The sequence below is a fragment of the Heptranchias perlo genome, chromosome 16 (genome assembly GCF_035084215.1).
Source record: "Heptranchias perlo isolate sHepPer1 chromosome 16, sHepPer1.hap1, whole genome shotgun sequence".
In the NCBI taxonomy this organism is placed as follows: domain Eukaryota; kingdom Metazoa; phylum Chordata; class Chondrichthyes; order Hexanchiformes; family Hexanchidae; genus Heptranchias; species Heptranchias perlo.
Window position 1 is genome coordinate 1421134 of NC_090340.1, and position 18203 is coordinate 1439336.

Here is an 18203-nt window from a genome sequence, read left to right on the forward strand (position 1 = left end):
CACCAACTTACTATCCTCCTGAACTCTTTGTGGCTGTGGGGTGACCACCTCCTGGAACGTACGATCCAGGAAACCTTCAGCCTCCCTCATGCTCTGCAGTGACTCCAGCCGCCCCTCAAGCTCAGAAACCCTGAGCTCGAACTCGAGCAACTGGAGGCATTTCCTGCACGTGGCCCTCCAGGACACATGAAGCGTCATGGAGCACCCAGATGGTGCAGAAATTGCAGGCAATGGGTCTCAGACTTTTAAGTGAAATGATGGGACAGCTATCTATTTATGTAATAAATATGTTTTACTTTAGTATCCACATAACTCCTATTTATTATATATGTATACCAGATTTCTTTTTAATGCAATTCGGATGCCTTTAATGTTTGTATCCTCTACTTAGTTAATTTTAATTTTACCCTCTAATTAATTTTTCTGATATTTATTTATGTCTTTACTTATTTACTGTTGCCCCTTGGTTTAAATTACTTAGCACTTCCTTCCCCTCTGCACCAAATTTCCACTCTCACCAAATTCCTGTTCTAAAGTCTGTTTGTTGTTTGCATTTCACTCCGTTTCCCCAAGCTCTGGGTACAATTCTGGGCACTGGTATGGCCACATCTGGAGTACCAGGTACAATTCTGGCAGCAAGGAGATCATGACATTGGAGGCAGGGTAGAAAAGGAAAAAAAACTGATACTGAGCTTAATTTCTTATGTTTTTATGGCATCTCATGTTCTGGCAAAAAAAAAACGATTTAGTCGTCCACCGCCAGATCTGGCTGGTCCGCTAGTGGGTCTTGCTCTCCTCTGCCACTACCTGCACTATTCCTGGTTCACCCTGGACAGCAAAGATAAGCTTCTTTTCCCCCAATACCAACCACCTCCTTAATCTCCTCTCCCATACCCATTCCACCCTCACCTCCAACAAATGAGAGGCTCATGAACTTCTTTGTCACTAAGATAGAGACCATCCGTCCAGCTGCCTGTACTGCTTCCCCCTCCTCCCTCCCCTCAGACTTCCCCCAACCCTGCACCCACATCTCTCCCTAATTTCTCCCCTATCTCCCCTCGTGCTCTCTCTGAGCTCATCTTGTCCTGCTCTCCTGACCCCATTCCCACTAAGCTACTGACCACCCAACATCCCTCCACCTCTCTCTCCTCCTTCAAAATCCTTCTTCAAACCTATCTCTCTGGTCACCCATTTTTCCTGAATCACTGAGATGTTTCTCTATGTTAAAGGCACAATACAAATGCAAGTTGTAGTTGCTGTTGTGAAGAGAGGTTGAAGAGCCTGGTATCGATCACTCTGGAGAAGAGAAGGCTCGGGGGAGAGATTATTCAAGGATTCAGGAACCAGAGAGGAATAAACTGAATCTGATAACATGTTTTGAGATTGTCACAAGGACACAGGGTCAAGCTTAGAAGAGTGAAGGTGCACAGATAGCTTAGATTTAACTACTTTACACAAGAGGGCAATGAACATGGGGAATGGGCTGCTCAGGGATGGGGGCAGCGAGTGCAGGAAAATGTGAGACAGAACTGGATAGATATTTGAGGGAGTAGGGAATTAAGGGTAGTGACCGTGCAGAATGGACTTTCCAGGAAGAGGGTGGAGATAGCGTAGGAAAAATTTATGGCAGAATTTTGGATAGATATTTGAGGGAGTGGGACTGGCCATGTGGACTGCAGAGTCACCCCTAGTCCTGGACATACTGCATTTGCTGACTGTTATAAAAGCAGAGAGGTCATGATGACTGTGTAAAACAATGGTTAGACCACACTTGGAATATAGTGTGCAGTTTTGGGTTCCTCACTATAGGAGGGATATAATAGCCCTTGAGAAAATGCTCTGCAGGTTTACCAGGGTGGAACCAGAGATGAGGGATCATGTTATAAGAAAAAGCAACAGCAACTAGAGCCATACTCTCTGGAATGGAGAAGATTGGGTGAACAGATACAAAGTGATCAAAAAGGCTAATGGAATGTTGGCCTTTATCTCAAGGGGGTTGGAATACAAAGGGGAGGAAGTTATGCTTCAGCTGAACAGAGCCTTGATCAGACCCCATCTGGAGAATGCGTTCAATTTTGAGCACTGAACCTCAGGAAGGATATATTGGCCTTGGAGGGGGTGCAGCGCAGATTCAGCAGAAGGATACTGGGGTTATGATAGGGGGTTAAATTATGAGAATAGGTTGCATAGACGTGGCTTGTATTCCCTTGAGTTTAGAAGATAAAGGGTTGAACTAATCGGGATGTTTAAAATGGTAAAAGGATTTGATCGGATAGTTATGGAGAAACTATTTCTTCTGGTGGGGGAATCCAGAACAAGAGGGCACAATCTTAAAATTAGAGATAGGCAGGTGAGGAGTGAAATCAGGAAGAACTTCTTCACAGGACGTGCAATGGAAATATGGAACCCTTCCCCCAAAGGCTGTTGAGGGTAGGTCAACAGAAATTTTCAAGACTGAACCTGGTAGATTTTTGTTAGGTTAGTGTATTAAGGGATATGGAACCAAGGCAGGTAAATGGAGTTAAGATAGAAATCAACCATGATCTAATTGAATGGCGGAACAGACTCGAGGGGCTGAATGGCCTCCTCCTGTTCTTATGATTTTGTAAAAAATGTTCGAAATGACAAAAGGGCTAGACAAAGTAGAGAGATAATTTCCATTGGTGGGAAATCGAAGACAAGAGCTCGAGATACAGAAAAGGGGAGATTAGAAGAAACTTTTTCACACTAAGTGCATCAGAATGTGGAATCCTTTTCAAAAGTGGAGATGAATGGTAATTGGATTACAGCATTAGAAAAGAACTGGCTAAGTACTTGAAGAATATAAAAGGGTCTGGGAAGAGCAAGAAAAGAACAATGTAAAATCAACCCCCGAGAGAGGTCTGAATCCAGCACAGGCAAGGAGGGCCAAATGTGCAAAGTTTCTGTACAGTGCTGAGAATCTGCTTTCAGCTCACAGCTGGAACAGGATTATGAGAAAATGAGACAGAGGATGTGCTGATTGGTCGAGGTAACAGCATGACACCAAGGAATGTACAAGGTCTTACTCTGCTGCTGAAACCTTTCCAAGGCACGACAGTGCGAATGCTCTGAATTAATGACACAAATGATGGAGTCAATAGTAGATCTGACTGGGATTCTTTCCTTCAGGTGCATGACAAGACACTTAATTTTAACAATATTGTTTTTTGGCAATGGGCAATACTTCAGGAATGCTGCAAACTCACGACCGAGAGGCCAGACCATGGAGGGATTTGAACATAAGGAGAATTTTAAAATCGAGGCGTTACCAGACCAGGAGCCATTGTAGGTCAGCGAGCACAGGGGTAATGGGTGAACGGGACACGGTGCGAGTTAGGATACCGGCCAGCAGAGTTTTGGACGAGCTGAAGTTTACACAGGGTGCAGGGTGTAGGGTGTGAGGCCAGCCAGGAGAGCATTGAAATAGTGGAGTCTAGAAGTAACATGGATGAGGGTTTCAACAGCAGATGAGCTGAGGCAGGGGTGGAGACGGGCGACGTTACAGAGGTGGAAGTAGACGGTCTTGGTGGTGGGGGGGATATGTATATATGGAATCTCCTCTCAGGGTCAAACAGGTTGCCAAAGTTGTGAAAGTTCTGGTTCAGCCTCATACAGTGGCCCGGGGGAGGGGGACGGAGGCGGCGGCCCGGGGACAGAGTGTGTGGTGGGGCCACAGATGAAGACCACCTCAATGGTGGAGTAAGCACTCCCCACCTTTACCCCCATTGGACAGTTTACTTGGGGCCGTGGAGAAGCTTCCTTCTTGAAAAAGACGGCAGTTTAGGAGTATCGAAAGCAATATCATCAACAGTTGGAGTACACACACCGCACCCAGCACAGGCAGCGGATGAGGCAGCTCGGAGCCTGCCCACAACTCACCTGCAGGGTTTTCTTGATCCTGAGTGAAGGACCGGGGTATTCCTTGGAGTACAGGTCTGACAGGAAGAGCGAATTAATCAACGTCGATTTGCCAAGTCCCGACTCCCCTGTTAAGAACAAAGTGAAGATCAGTCACAACCAAGGAGACACGTAGGGATAGTCACCGACACACAGTACAGATCGCCCAGAGTGCTGGCTCCTGCAGTAGGAGACGTAGCCACATTTCACCAAGGATACCAGTCACCACAGTGCTGCAGTAGGTTAGAAGTATAGTTTTCCATTAACTCTGCCTACTACGTGTGTCCCATATGTAATGAGTTCAGGCAGTGTCAGAAAAACTGTAACTACATCTGGCCGTGGTTTTTTCTTAAACATTCAATCAAACACAGCTAAAATCAAACTATTCCCTGCCACTTTGAATCAAAGCTGATGTCAATCAGCTCCAGCCCAGCTAGACTGTGTGGGAACAAGGCACTGGTCTGAAACAAGGTACTGATTTTAAAAAATGGCTAAACGAGAGGGAGAGACAGTGGGCCAGAGAAATATACTGAGTGGGGTGTCCCGGAGATCGGTGCTGGGGAGATGCACTGAGTGGGGTGTCCCGGAGATCGGTGCTGGGGAGATGCACTGAGTGGTGTCCCAAAGATCAGTGCTGGGGAGATGCACTGAGTGGGGTGTCCCAGAGATCGGTGCTGGGGAGATGCACTGAGTGTGGTGTCCCAGAGATCGGTGCTGGGGAGATGCACTGAGTGTGGTGTCCCAGAGATCGGTGCTGGGGAGATGCACTGAGTGGGGTGTCCCAGAGATCGGTGCTGGGGAGATGCACTGAGTGTGGTGTCCCAGAGATCGGTGCTGGGGAGATGCACTGAGTGGTGTCCCAGAGATCGGTGCTGGGGAGATGCACTGAGTGGGGTGTCCCAGAGATCGGTGCTGGGGAGATGCACTGAGTGGGGTGTCCCAGAGATCGGTGCTGGGGAGATGTACTGAGTGGTGTCCCAGGGATCGGTGCTGGGGAGATGTACTGAGTGGGGTGTCCCAGAGATCGGTGCTGGGGAGATGCACTGAGTGGTGTCCCAGAGATCGGTGCTGGGGAGATGCACTGAGTGGTGTCCCAGAGATCGGTGCTGGGGAGATGCACTGAGTGTGGTGTCCCAGAGATCGGTGCTGGGGAGATGCACTGAGTGGGGTGTCCCAGAGATCGGTGCTGGGGAGATGCACTGAGTGGGGTGTCCCAGAGATCGGTGCTGGGGAGATGCACTGAGTGGGGTGTCCCAGAGATCGGTGCTGGGGAGATGCACTGAGTGGGGTGTCCCAGAGATCGGTGCTGGGGAGATGTACTGAGTGGGGTGTCCCAGAGATCGGTGCTGGGGAGATGTACTGAGTGGGGTGTCCCAGAGATCGGTGCTGGGGAGATGCACTGAGTGTGGTGTCCCAGAGATCGGTGCTGGGGAGATGCACTGAGTGTGGTGTCCCAGAGATCGGTGCTGGGGAGATGCACTGAGTGGTGTCCCAGAGATCGGTGCTGGGGAGATGCACTGAGTGGGGTGTCCCAGAGATCGGTGCTGGGGAGATGTACTGAGTGGGGTGTCCCAGAGATCGGTGCTGGGGAGATGCACTGAGTGTGGTGTCCCAGAGATCGGTGCTGGGGAGATGTACTGAGTGGGGTGTCCCAGAGATCGGTGCTGGGGAGATGCACTGAGTGGGGTGTCCCAGAGATCGGTGCTGGGGAGATGCACTGAGTGGGGTGTCCCAGAGATCGGTGCTGGGGAGATGCACTGAGTGTGGTGTCCCAGAGATCGGTGCTGGGGAGATGCACTGAGTGGGGTGTCCCAGAGATCGGTGCTGGGGAGATGCACTGAGTGGGGTGTCCCAGAGATCGGTGCTGGGGAGATGCACTGAGTGTGGTGTCCCAGAGATCGGTGCTGGGGAGATGCACTGAGTGTGGTGTCCCAGAGATCGGTGCTGGGGAGATGCACTGAGTGGGGTGTCCCAGAGATCGATGCTGGGGAGATGTACTGAGTGGGGTGTCCCAGAGATCGGTGCTGGGGAGATGCACTGAGTGTGGTGTCCCAGAGATCGGTGCTGGGGAGATGTACTGAGTGGGGTGTCCCAGAGATCGGTGCTGGGGAGATGCACTGAGTGGGGTGTCCCAGAGATCGGTGCTGGGGAGATGCACTGAGTGGGGTGTCCCAGAGATCGGTGCTGGGGAGATGCACTGAGTGGGGTGTCCCAGAGATCAGTGCTGGGAAGGCCTATGTTTACAGATTGTGATTCATAAGCTGTGTAAGTTGGATTGATTTGCGGGTGATATTGTAATGGGGGGAGTTGGTTGTTGGTGAATCTGTCAGCCAGTCGTATATACTCAGTGTGAAGCCAGGACAGTACCTCTCAAAGAATGTGTTCAGTTCCAGTCACTGAGGCACAACGGAAAAATCTGAGTAGAGGAAGACACCGAGGCTGGTCCCCGGTGTCAGAGACCGGAGGGATGGGGAAGGTAAGGAAAATTTGTACCCTTCACAGTAAAGAATGTGGTGAGTGTGGACTTCCCAGGATACTAACTGGAATAGGAAAGGTTGATCCTGAGTTACTATTTCATGTTAAACCATGACTTCATCACAAGGTGAGATGGGTACAAACTGGTAAAAGGTAATTACAGGACTGATCTCAGGAATGGGAATCAGGGGGAAAACTCTCCAGTGGCTGGAGTCATACCTAGCACAAAGGAAGATGGTAGTGGTTGTTGGAGGCCAATCATCTCAGCCCCAGGACATTGCTGCAGGAGTTCCTCAGTGCAGTGTCCTCGGCCCAACCATCTTCAGCTGCTTCATCAATGACCTTCCCTCCATCATATGGTCAGAAATGGGGATGTTCGCTGATGACTGCACAGTGTTCAGTTCCATTCGCAACCCCTCGGATAATGAAGCAGTCCGAGCCCGCATGCAGCAAGACCTGGACAACATCCAGGCTTGGGCTCATAAGTGGCAAGTAACTTTCTCGCCAGATAAGTGCCAGGCAATGACCATCTCCAACAAGAGAGAGTCCAACCACCTCCCCTTGACATTCAACGGCATTACCATCGCCGAATCCCCCACCATCAACATCCTGGGGGTCACCATTGACCAGAAACTTAACTGGACCAGCCATATAAATACTGTGGCTATGAGAGCAGGTCAGAGGCTGGGTATTCTGCGCCGAGTGACTCACCTCCTGACTCCCCAAAGCCTTTCCACCATCTACAAGGCACAAGTCAGGAGTGTGATGGAATACTCTCTACTTGCTTGGATGAGTGCAGCTCCAACAACACAAGAAGCTCGACACCATCCAAGATAAAGCAGCGCGCTTGATTGGCACCCCATCCACCACCCTAAACATTCACTCCCTTCACCACCGGCGCACTGTGGCTGCAGTGTGTACCATCCGCAGGATGCACTGCAGCAACTTGCCAAGGCTTCTTCGACAGCACCTCCCAAACCCGCGACCTCTACCACCTAGAAGGACAAGAGCAGCAGGCACATGGGAACAACACCACCTGCACGTTCCCCTCCAAGTCACACACCATCCCGACTTGGAAATATATCACCGTGCCTTCATTGTCGCTGGGTCAAAATCCTGGAACTCCCTTCCTAACAGCACTGTGGGAGAACCGTCACCACATGGACTGCAGCGGTTCAAGAAGGCGGCTCACCACCACCTTCTCAAGGGCAATTAGGGATGGGCAATAAATGCTGGCCTCGCCAGCGACGCCCACATCCCATGAACGAATATTAAAAAATCTCAGGAAGCCCTTCACACAATGAGTGATCAATGCCCAGAATGAGCAGTGGAAACAAAAACCCTGCAGTCATTGAGGGATTAATTGGGTGCTGGGAAATAACAGATACTATGGAGGGATAAGCTAGATGGGCTGAGTGGCCTCGCTGTATTTCTCTTTGTGATGTATGGAGGTGTTGGCAGCTATCTGTAGAATGGAGATTGTTATTCCAGAACACAGGAACAGAAAGAGGCCAGTCAGATGCTTGAGCCTGTTCCGCCATTCAGTTATATCATGGCTGATCTATCTCCATCGACCCGCCTTGGTTCTGTAACCCTTAATAACCCTTATCTAACAAAAATCTATCAATCTCCGTTTTGAAATTTTCAATTGACCCCCAGCCTCAACAGCTTTTTGAGGGCGGGGGTGGGGGGGGGGGGGGGGGGGGGAGAAAGAGTTCCAGGTTTCCACTACCCTTTTAGAAAAGAGGTGGTTTCTGACAATGGCCTAATTTTAAGGTTATGCCCCCTTGTTCTGGACTCTCCCACCAGAGGAAATAGTTTCTCTCCATCGACCCTATCAAATCCGTTAATCATCTTAAACACCTCGATTAGATCACCCCTTAACCTGAAGACTTTGTATGTTTGATGTGTTCAGGAAGGAGAGGCGTCACACAGGAAACTTTCGTTGGGGGGGTGGGGGGGGGGGGAAATCATAGAATATTACAGCATACAGACAGACCATTCGGCCCATCGGGTCCGTGCAAGCATTTTTCGCCTAGAACCATCAAGCGTCTAGACACAAACCAAGGATTCAAATCTTACTGTTTGAGATGCATTTCCTTTCCCTGATCTTACTTCCAAAAGGTATAATTTCATTTTTTTTTACATTTTATTCTGTTTGCCCCTTCTCTGCCCTGCAGGGTCTGTCCCCCTGTTGTTGCTCACAGTCTGCCATACCCCCAGTCTCAGAAACTGGCAGTATTGCTCCTTCTGTTCCTATGGCCCAGATCATTCAATACAGAGTAAATAAGGGCGACCCCAATACACGTTCTCTGTGGACCAATCACAGAGAATCATAGAATCAAACAGCTCAGGAGACTATTCGGCCCATCGTGCCTGTGCCGGCTCTTTGAAAGAGTTATCCAATTCATCCCACTCCCCTGCTCTTTCCCCATAGTCCTGCAATTTTTTCCCCTTCAAGTATTGATCCAATTCCCTGTAGAATGTTATTACTGAATCTGCTTCCACCACCCTTTTCGGCAGTGCATTCCAGGTCCGAACAGCTCGATGTGTAAAAAATCTTCTCCTCATCTCCCCTCTGGTTCTTTTGCCAATTACCTTAAATCTGTGTCCTCCTGCCAGTGGAATCAGTGCCTCCCAATCTACTCTATCAAAACCAAACACAATTTTGAACAACTCTATTAAATCTCCCCTTAACCTTCTCTGCTCTAAGGAGAACAACCCCAGCTTCTCCACATAACTGAAGTCTCTCATCCCAGGTACCATTCTAGTAAATCTCCTCTGCACCCTCTCCAAGGCCTTCACATCCTTCCTAAAGTGTGTTGCCCAATACTGAACACAGTACTCCAGCTGAGGCCTAACCAGTGATTTATAAAGGTTTAGCATAACTTCCTTGCTTTTGTACTCTATGCCTCTATTTATGAAGCCCAGGATCCCACATGGTTTTTCAACAGCTTTAGCAACTTATCCTGCCACCTTCAAAGATTTGTGTGTGCGCACCCCCAGGTCTCTCTGTTCCTGCACCCCCTTTAAAATTGTACCATTTAGTTTATATTGCCTCTCCTCATTCTTCCTACCGAAATGCATTACTTCATCTTCCATAGTTTTGCCAATCCCAGAAACTCCAGGTCTTTGCTTTCTGGCAGAGAATTGACTTGCTATTGCAAGAAAAACCACAAATTACAACACATGCAGTCAGGCAGAATTTGTATGTGTTTCAATAAATGTGAAAGTTGCTTTGTTGTGTGTTAAACAGCGTTGTAATGTCTGATGTCCATTAATGGTCTCCTGGATTTAATATCACTTTTCAGCCAATCAGCCAGTCACATGGTCAACTGCATCAACGAGTATCACCAAATGCCATCAGAAATCAAAGGGAAAGACTGAGACTGAAAGCTGCTGCTTGGCAACTGACAGAGTCGCCACCTCTGAATGGTGACCAGGGGGAATACTTAATAACAAGGCTGGGGAGATGGAAAGAAGACACTCTGCCTGAAAGCCTTTATCCAGTGCAACAAAACTGACCATTTATCCTCACTTCAACAGAAGAATTAAAAGGGGCAAAGGATAATTGACTAATTCCTGTGCTGTGTTACATTTGACGAATCCAAAAGGTGCTTTGTGTACTTATTTTTGTAAATAAACACAAGTTATTTTAGCTTGTAACAGCTCCGGCCTGTGTAGCAAAATTGAAAGAGAGGTGGGGGGAGAGGGAGAAGGAAGACTGCCTATCAATGTATCACCCAGTAGCCAACTCCCAAAGAAGCAAGTGCCAAGGGAAGGGGGAAACGAGGGGAAAAGTGTGGGTTTGGGTTTTTGCCCAGTACTTTTCTCCTGCTCACAGCAGAAAGATATAGGCAGAGAAAGTGTATACTCTTATAACTGTTGAGAGGGACATCGTCCCACTGAACTGATAATTTCCCCCCAACAGATCAGCCAGGGTTTAATCAAATGGCGGAACAGGCTCAAGGGCCCGAGTGGCCTCCTCCTGTTCCCATGTAACTATGATGAGTAACATCAGAGACTCTGTGAGATGGCTACCACACTTGCCTGTCTACAAGGGCAGTACATACCACACTATCTGATCATTATGTTCAAGCTGAAACTAATAGATTTATTTACAATTAAGATATTTACACAAAAGCATTAAGTCACAGCGAAATACTTGTACAATACTTAAAAATATGAAGAATCAGCCCACTTCTGTAAAATGCATTTCTTACTCAGTTCGTCACACGATGAGGCTTTTGGAAGAAACCTTCTTTTATACATTTTCAATGATGTGAGGCTGTGCATGGGCAATAAATTCTTCCATTACCCAGAGTCCAAGTGTGAACCGAACTTTACAGGAAACCCCAATTCTTGTACAATATCCACGGAGGTTTCCAAAGATAGGCTCCATCACCCCAGACTGTATGAATGGTTACCGCATTCCATGCTCATGATCGACTTAACATACACAATCTCTCACACCTGCCAAGGCCGTAAATAATGTACCTTTTGAGCATCTCCTAGAACAATACCTCATTGCCAGGTCAATCAATCTGGCTGTTTTCCCACAGACAGCTTGACTTTAGTCACCATTTTAAAGCTTAGGAAAGTCAACTTCCGTTTGTCCTCTCAGATTATTTCAAACACAGTCTTTCTTAAGGGAGTGCTCCCCAACCAACATCACTAAAACAGATTATCTGTTCATTATTACGTTGCTGTTTGTGGCACCTTGCTGTGCGCAAATTGGCTGCAGCATTTCCTACATTACAACAGTGACTACACTTCAAAAGTACTTCACTGGGTGTAAAGTGCTTTGGGATGTCCAGCGGTCATGAAAGACACTATATAAATGCACTATATAATTTCCTATTTAATAAGGGACAACATCTCTACTTTTGTCCCAACCTATTATCCTATACATGACACCCTGCCCGTCTATTATCCTATACATAACACACTGCCTATCAATTATCCTATACATGAGAACTTGGGAAAGACAGGGAGTGAACCTCTAACGGAGTGAAGCGCTAACAGAGTGAGGACTTTCAACTGGGAAGGAGGTGCAGAGGGGGAAGGAGGTGCAGAGGGGGAAGGAGGTGCAGAGGGGGAAGGAGGTGCAGAGGGGGAAGGAGGTGCAGAGGGGGAAGGAGGTGCAGAGGGGGAAGGAGGTGCAGAGGGGGAAGGAGGTGCAGAGGGGGAAGGAGGTGCAGAGGGGGAAGGAGGTGCAGAGGGGGAAGGAGGTGCAGAGGGGGAAGGAGGTGCAGAGGGGGAAGGAGGTGCAGAGGGGGAAGGAGGTGCAGAGGGGGAAGGAGGTGCAGAGGGGGAAGGAGGTGCAGAGGGGGAAGGAGGTGCAGAGGGGGAAGGAGGTGCAGAGGGGGAAGGAGGTGCAGAGGGGGAAGGAGGTGCAGAGGGGGAAGGAGGTGCAGAGGGGGAAGGAGGTGCAGAGGGGGAAGGAGGTGCAGAGGGGGAAGGAGGTGCAGAGGGGGAAGGAGGTGCAGAGGGGGAAGGAGGTGCAGAGGGGGAAGGAGGTGCAGAGGGGGAAGGAGGTGCAGAGGGGGAAGGAGGTGCAGAGGGGGAAGGAGGTGCAGAGGGGGAAGGAGGTGCAGAGGGGGAAGGAGGTGCAGAGGGGGAAGGAGGTGCAGAGGGGGAAGGAGGTGCAGAGGGGGAAGGAGGTGCAGAGGGGGAAGGAGGTGCAGAGGGGGAAGGAGGTGCAGAGGGGGAAGGAGGTGCAGAGGGGGAAGGAGGTGCAGAGGGGGAAGGAGGTGCAGAGGGGGAAGGAGGTGCAGAGGGGGAAGGAGGTGCAGAGGGGGAAGGAGGTGCAGAGGGGGAAGGAGGTGCAGAGGGGGAAGGAGGTGCAGAGGGGGAAGGAGGTGCAGAGGGGGAAGGAGGTGCAGAGGGGGAAGGAGGTGCAGAGGGGGAAGGAGGTGCAGAGGGGGAAGGAGGTGCAGAGGGGGAAGGAGGTGCAGAGGGGGAAGGAGGTGCAGAGGGGGAAGGAGGTGCAGAGGGGGAAGGAGGTGCAGAGGGGGAAGGAGGTGCAGAGGGGGAAGGAGGTGCAGAGGGGGAAGGAGGTGCAGAGGGGGAAGGAGGTGCAGAGGGGGAAGGAGGTGCAGAGGGGGAAGGAGGTGCAGAGGGGGAAGGAGGTGCAGAGGGGGAAGGAGGTGCAGAGGGGGAAGGAGGTGCAGAGGGGGAAGGAGGTGCAGAGGGGGAAGGAGGTGCAGAGGGGGAAGGAGGTGCAGAGGGGGAAGGAGGTGCAGAGGGGGAAGGAGGTGCAGAGGGGGAAGGAGGTGCAGAGGGGGAAGGAGGTGCAGAGGGGGAAGGAGGTGCAGAGGGGGAAGGAGGTGCAGAGGGGGAAGGAGGTGCAGAGGGGGAAGGAGGTGCAGAGGGGGAAGGAGGTGCAGAGGGGGAAGGAGGTGCAGAGGGGGAAGGAGGTGCTAAGTGATTTAAACCACGAACTATAGACTGAGTGGAGCATAGAGTGAACCGCACGAAGAATCAAAACAAGGCAAGGAGAAGCACCGGGGGCAAGTCAATAAGTATTTAGTTCATTGGTTGGTCGTTTTAGTGGTTAGTGTTTTAGTGTCAGATAAACAGTAATGTGCCTTAAAGCTAAACAAACTAAAAGCTAAATAACTGTTAGCTAACATGGCAGGAGACAGCTGGGGCCCATCGCATGCATATCCTATGCCATGTGGAAACTCCAAAACACTTTGTACGTCCTGGAAAACCACACGTGCAGGAAAGTGCCGCCAACTGCTCGAGCTCATAGTTTCTGAGCTTGAGGAGCGGCTGGCGTCACTACAGTACACACAGGAAGCTGAGAGTTTTGTGAATAACACGTTTCAGGAGGTGGTCACCTCGCAGCTACAGAGCGTTCAGGCAGAGGGGGAGTGGGCGACCACCAGACAGACTAGGAAGAACAGGCAGGCTGTGCAGGAGTCCCCTGGGAGTGTTGAATACCAGTGAGGGTGTTGGCACCTCAGGGGAGCGCGATCAGGAGCAAATCTATGGCACCGTGGGAGACTCGACTGCTCAGGGGGGCAAAAGAAATGTAGTTGTTACAGGGGATTCGACAGTCAGGGGGATACACAGGCGTTTCTACAACCGCAGACGTGAGTCCCGGATGGTGTGTTGCCTCCCTGGCGCCAGGGTAAAGGAGATACTGAGAGGGTGCAGAACATCCAGAAATCGTGGTCCATGTGGGAATCAATGACATAGGAAGGAAAAGGGTCGAGGTCCTGCAGTCAGAGTTTCAGGAGCTAGGGGAGGAAGTTAAAAAGCAGGTAGTAATTTCTGGATTACTCCCAGTGCCATGCGCTAGTGAGTATAGGAATAGTAGGATAAGACAGGTTAACGCATGGCTGGAGAATTGGTGTAAGAGGGAGGGCTTCAGATTACTGGGCCATTGGGACCAGTTCTGGGGTAGGAGGGGTATGTTCAAGATGGACGGGTTGCACCTCAACAGAGCTGGGACCAATGTCCTTATGGGGAGGTTCACTAGTGCAGTGGGAGGTTTAAACTAATTTGGCAGGGGGATGGGCACCAGGATGAAACATTAGAGAGGAGAAAGAAGGTGCACAGAAGGACAAGTAGCACTAGAGTAAAGAATAGTTCAGAAATAGGAGGCATGAGACAGGGAGCAAATGCGAGACAGTCCAACAAGAGATTGGAGTGCAAGCGTGTAAATGCACGTAGCGTGGTGAATAAGGTTGGTGAGCTGCAGGCTCAAGTCACCACATAGCACTATGATACAGTGGCAATAACAAAAACCTAGCTCAAAGGGGAGGATTGGGTACTTAATGCTATCTATTAGCATAATAGATTAGTGTCCTCTATAGGACACACTGCCTGTCTATCTATTATCCTATACATGACACACTGCTTGTCTATTATCCTATACGTGACACATTGCCTGTTATCCTCTACATGACACACTGCCTGTCAATATATTGTCCTATATACCACTCTACCTATCTATTATGCTATACACGACACACTGCCTGTTGATCTATTATCCAATACTTGACACACCGCCTATCTACTAACCAAGACACGACATACTGCCTGTTTATCAATTATCCTAAACATGACACATTGCCAGTCTATTATCCTATACATGACACACTGTCTATCTATTATACTGTAAATGACACACTGCCTGCCCATTTATTATCCTATATATGACCCACTGCCTGTCTATTATCCTATATATGACTCACTGCCTAGTATCTTACACCTGACAGTCTGTTTATTATCCTATACACGACACACTGCCTATCTATTAACCAAGACACGACACACTGCCTGTCGATCAATTTTCCTACACACGACACACTGCCTGTCGATCAATTTTCCTACACACGACACACTGCCTGTCGATCAATTTTCCTACACACGACACACTGCCTGTCGATCAATTTTCCTACACACGACACACTGCCTGTCGATCAATTTTCCTACACACGACACACTGCCTGTCGATCAATTTTCCTACACACGACACACTGCCTGTCGATCAATTTTCCTACACACGACACACTGCCTGTCGATCAATTTTCCCATTTTTTTTTTACTAGTTCATGGGATGTGGGCATCGCTGGCGAGGCCAGCATTTATTGCCCATCCCAAATTGCACTCGAGAAGGTGATGGTGAGCAGCCTTCTTGAACCACTGCAGTCCGTGTGGTGAAGGTTCTCCCACAGTGCTGTTAGGAAGGGAGTTCCAGGATTTTGACCCAGCGACGATGAAGGAACGGCGATATATTTCCAAGTCGGGATGGTGTGTGACTTGGAGGTGACTTGCCTATCATTATCGTGTACATGACACACAGCCTTTCTATTATCCTAAAAAATGACACACTGCCTGTTTATATGTTATCCTATACATGGCACACTTCCTGTCTTTCGCTTATCCTTTATGACACACTGCCTATCTATTATCCTATACATGAGACACTGCCTATTATCCTATACATGACAGCCTGTCTATTTATTAGCCTATACATGACACACTACCTATCTATTATCCTCTATATGACACACTGCCTGTCTATATATTATCCTATATGTGATACACTACCTATCATTATCGTGTACATGACACACTGCCTATTATTCTATACATGGCACACTGCCTGTCTATTTATTATCCTATATATGACACACTGCCTGTCTATTATCCTATACATAACACACCACCTGTCTATTTTTTATCCTATACATGACACACTGCCTGTCTATTATCCTATACATGACACACTGCCTGTCTATTATCCTATACATGACACACTGCCTGTCTATTATCCTATACATGACACACTGCCTGTCTATTATTCTATACATGACACACTGCCTGTCTATTATCCTATACATGACACACTGCCTGTTTACCTATTATCCTATCTATGACACACTGCCTGTCTATTATCCTATACATGACACACTGCCTGTCTATTATCCTATACATGACACACTGCCTGTCTATTATTCTATACATGACACACTGCCTGTCTATTATCCTATATATGACACACTGCCTGTTTACCTATTATCCTATCTATGACACACTGCCTGTCTATTATCCTATACATGACACACTGCCTGTTTACCTATTATCCTATACATGACACACTGCCTGTTTACCTATTATCCTATACATGACACACTGCCTGTCTATTTATTATCCTCTTTATGACACACTGCCTGTTTACCTATTATCCTATACATGACACACTGCCTGTCTATTATCCTATACATGACACACTGCCTGTTTACCTATTATCCTATACATGACACACTGCCTGTTTACCTATTATCCTATACATGACACACTGCCTGTCTATTTATTATCCTCTTTATGACACACTGCCTGTTTACCTATTATCCTATACATGACACACTGCCTGTCTATTATCCTATACATGACACACTGCCTGTCTATTATCCTATACATGACACACTGCCTGTCTATTATCCTATACATGACACACTGCCTGTCTATTATCCTATACATGACACACTGCCTGTTTACCTATTATCCTATACATGACACACTGCCTGTTTACCTATTATCCTATACATGACACACTGCCTGTCTATTTATTATCCTCTTTATGACACACTGCCTGTTTACCTATTATCCTATACATGACACACTGCCTGTCTATTATCCTATACATGACACACTGCCTGTCTATTATCCTATACATGACACACTGCCTGTCTATTATCCTATACATGACACACTGCCTGTTTACCTATTATCCTATACATGACACACTGCCTGTTTACCTATTATCCTATCTATGACACACTGCCTGTCTATTATCCTATACATGACACACTGCCTGTTTACCTATTATCCTATACATGACACACTGCCTGTCTATTATCCTATATATGACACACTGCCTGTCTATGTTATCCTATATATGACACCCTGTCTATCTATTATCCTATATATGACACACTGCCTCTCCATTATCCTATAGATGAAACTGCAATTTTCACACCCTCGGGACATATATCTGTTTCATAGTCAATGAATTACTTATGCCACTGTTATGTAGGAAATCACAGCAAAAAAGAAAGACAGACTTGTACTTTTACAGCACCTTTCACAACCTCAGGACATCCCAAAGTGCTTTTCAGGCAATTAAGTATTTTTGAAATAGGCCAGGACTTCTCTTTTTCAAACAGTGCCATGGGGTCTTTTACATTAGAGGGCAGCGCTCCCTCAGTACTGCACTGGAGTGTCAGCCTGGATTTTGTACTCAATCTCTACATTGGGGCTTGAACCCACAACCTTCTGACTCAGAGGCGAGAGAGCTACCACTGAGCCACGACTGACACTCAGATGAGCTGAGGCGGGGTGGAGACAGGCAATGTTACGGAGGTGGAAGTAGGCCATCTTGGTGATAGAGAGGACATGGGGTCGGAAGCTCAGCTCGAGGCCAAACAGGACATCGAAGATACAAAGAGTCCGGATCAGCCTGACAGAGGCCGGGGTGAAAAAGGAAGGGGCTGAGGGTAGATCTTTCGGGGGACTCTGGAGGTAACGACGTCGGAGGCAGGAGGGGAAGAGAAGCCACTGCTAGATATTCTCTGACTCAACTCTGAATATTACTTCAAAGCAAGTCAGGCTGACAGGGAGAAAGGATTTAAATGAGAGATAAGTAAATTTAAAACGGGTATTAGAAATAATTTCTTAGCTTGAAGGAGGAATGTTTTGAATAGTGTGCCAGTAAGCTAACAGAGATTGAATTGGTAGTGGTGTTAATTGTGCAAGCTGACAATCAGAGGCCGGTGATGAATTTTGACGAGACTTTACTTTACTTATCCTAGATAGTTCTTACATTGAATCCCAGTGGGAAATGTGAGAGAATTTTTTCCCCGCTCTCTGCTCTACACTGTCAGCTTGGCCAGGATGAGATATTGTGAGCGGGACAGCAGGGAGACAGTATTTCCTGTGTGTATCACAAGATTTATTAAACGGCAGCAGATCCCAGAACTACACTGTTCAGCTCAATGCTCTGCAGTATTCCTGGGATCGGCACACAGCTTTCCAACTGATGTTTCCAAGAAACAGCTTCTGGCCAAATAGAAAGAATGCAGATTTCTGGACAAGGCGGCGGCATTTAAAAAAAATTATTATTATTCGTTCATGGGATGTGGGCGTCGCTGGCGAGGCCAGCATTTATTGCCCATCCCTAATTGCGCTTGAGAAGGTAGTGGTGAGCCGCCGCCTTGAACCACTGCAGTCCGTGTGGTGAAGGCTCTCCCACAGTGCTGTTAGGAAGGGGGTTCCAGGATTTTGACCCAGTG

At 48.2% G+C, this 18203-nt stretch overlaps 1 protein-coding gene across 1 annotated transcript in view; it reads right to left on the bottom strand.

Annotated features, from left to right (window-relative positions):
• LOC137333450 (septin-7-like) overlaps positions 1 to 18203 on the bottom strand; it is a 162223-nt gene that overhangs the window by 122869 nt on the left and 21151 nt on the right. Inside the window, exon 2 of the mRNA XM_067997600.1 lies at positions 3901 to 4007. Within this exon, the coding sequence (XP_067853701.1) occupies positions 3901 to 4007 (107 nt within the window). The remainder of the gene's footprint in view (positions 1 to 3900; positions 4008 to 18203) is intronic.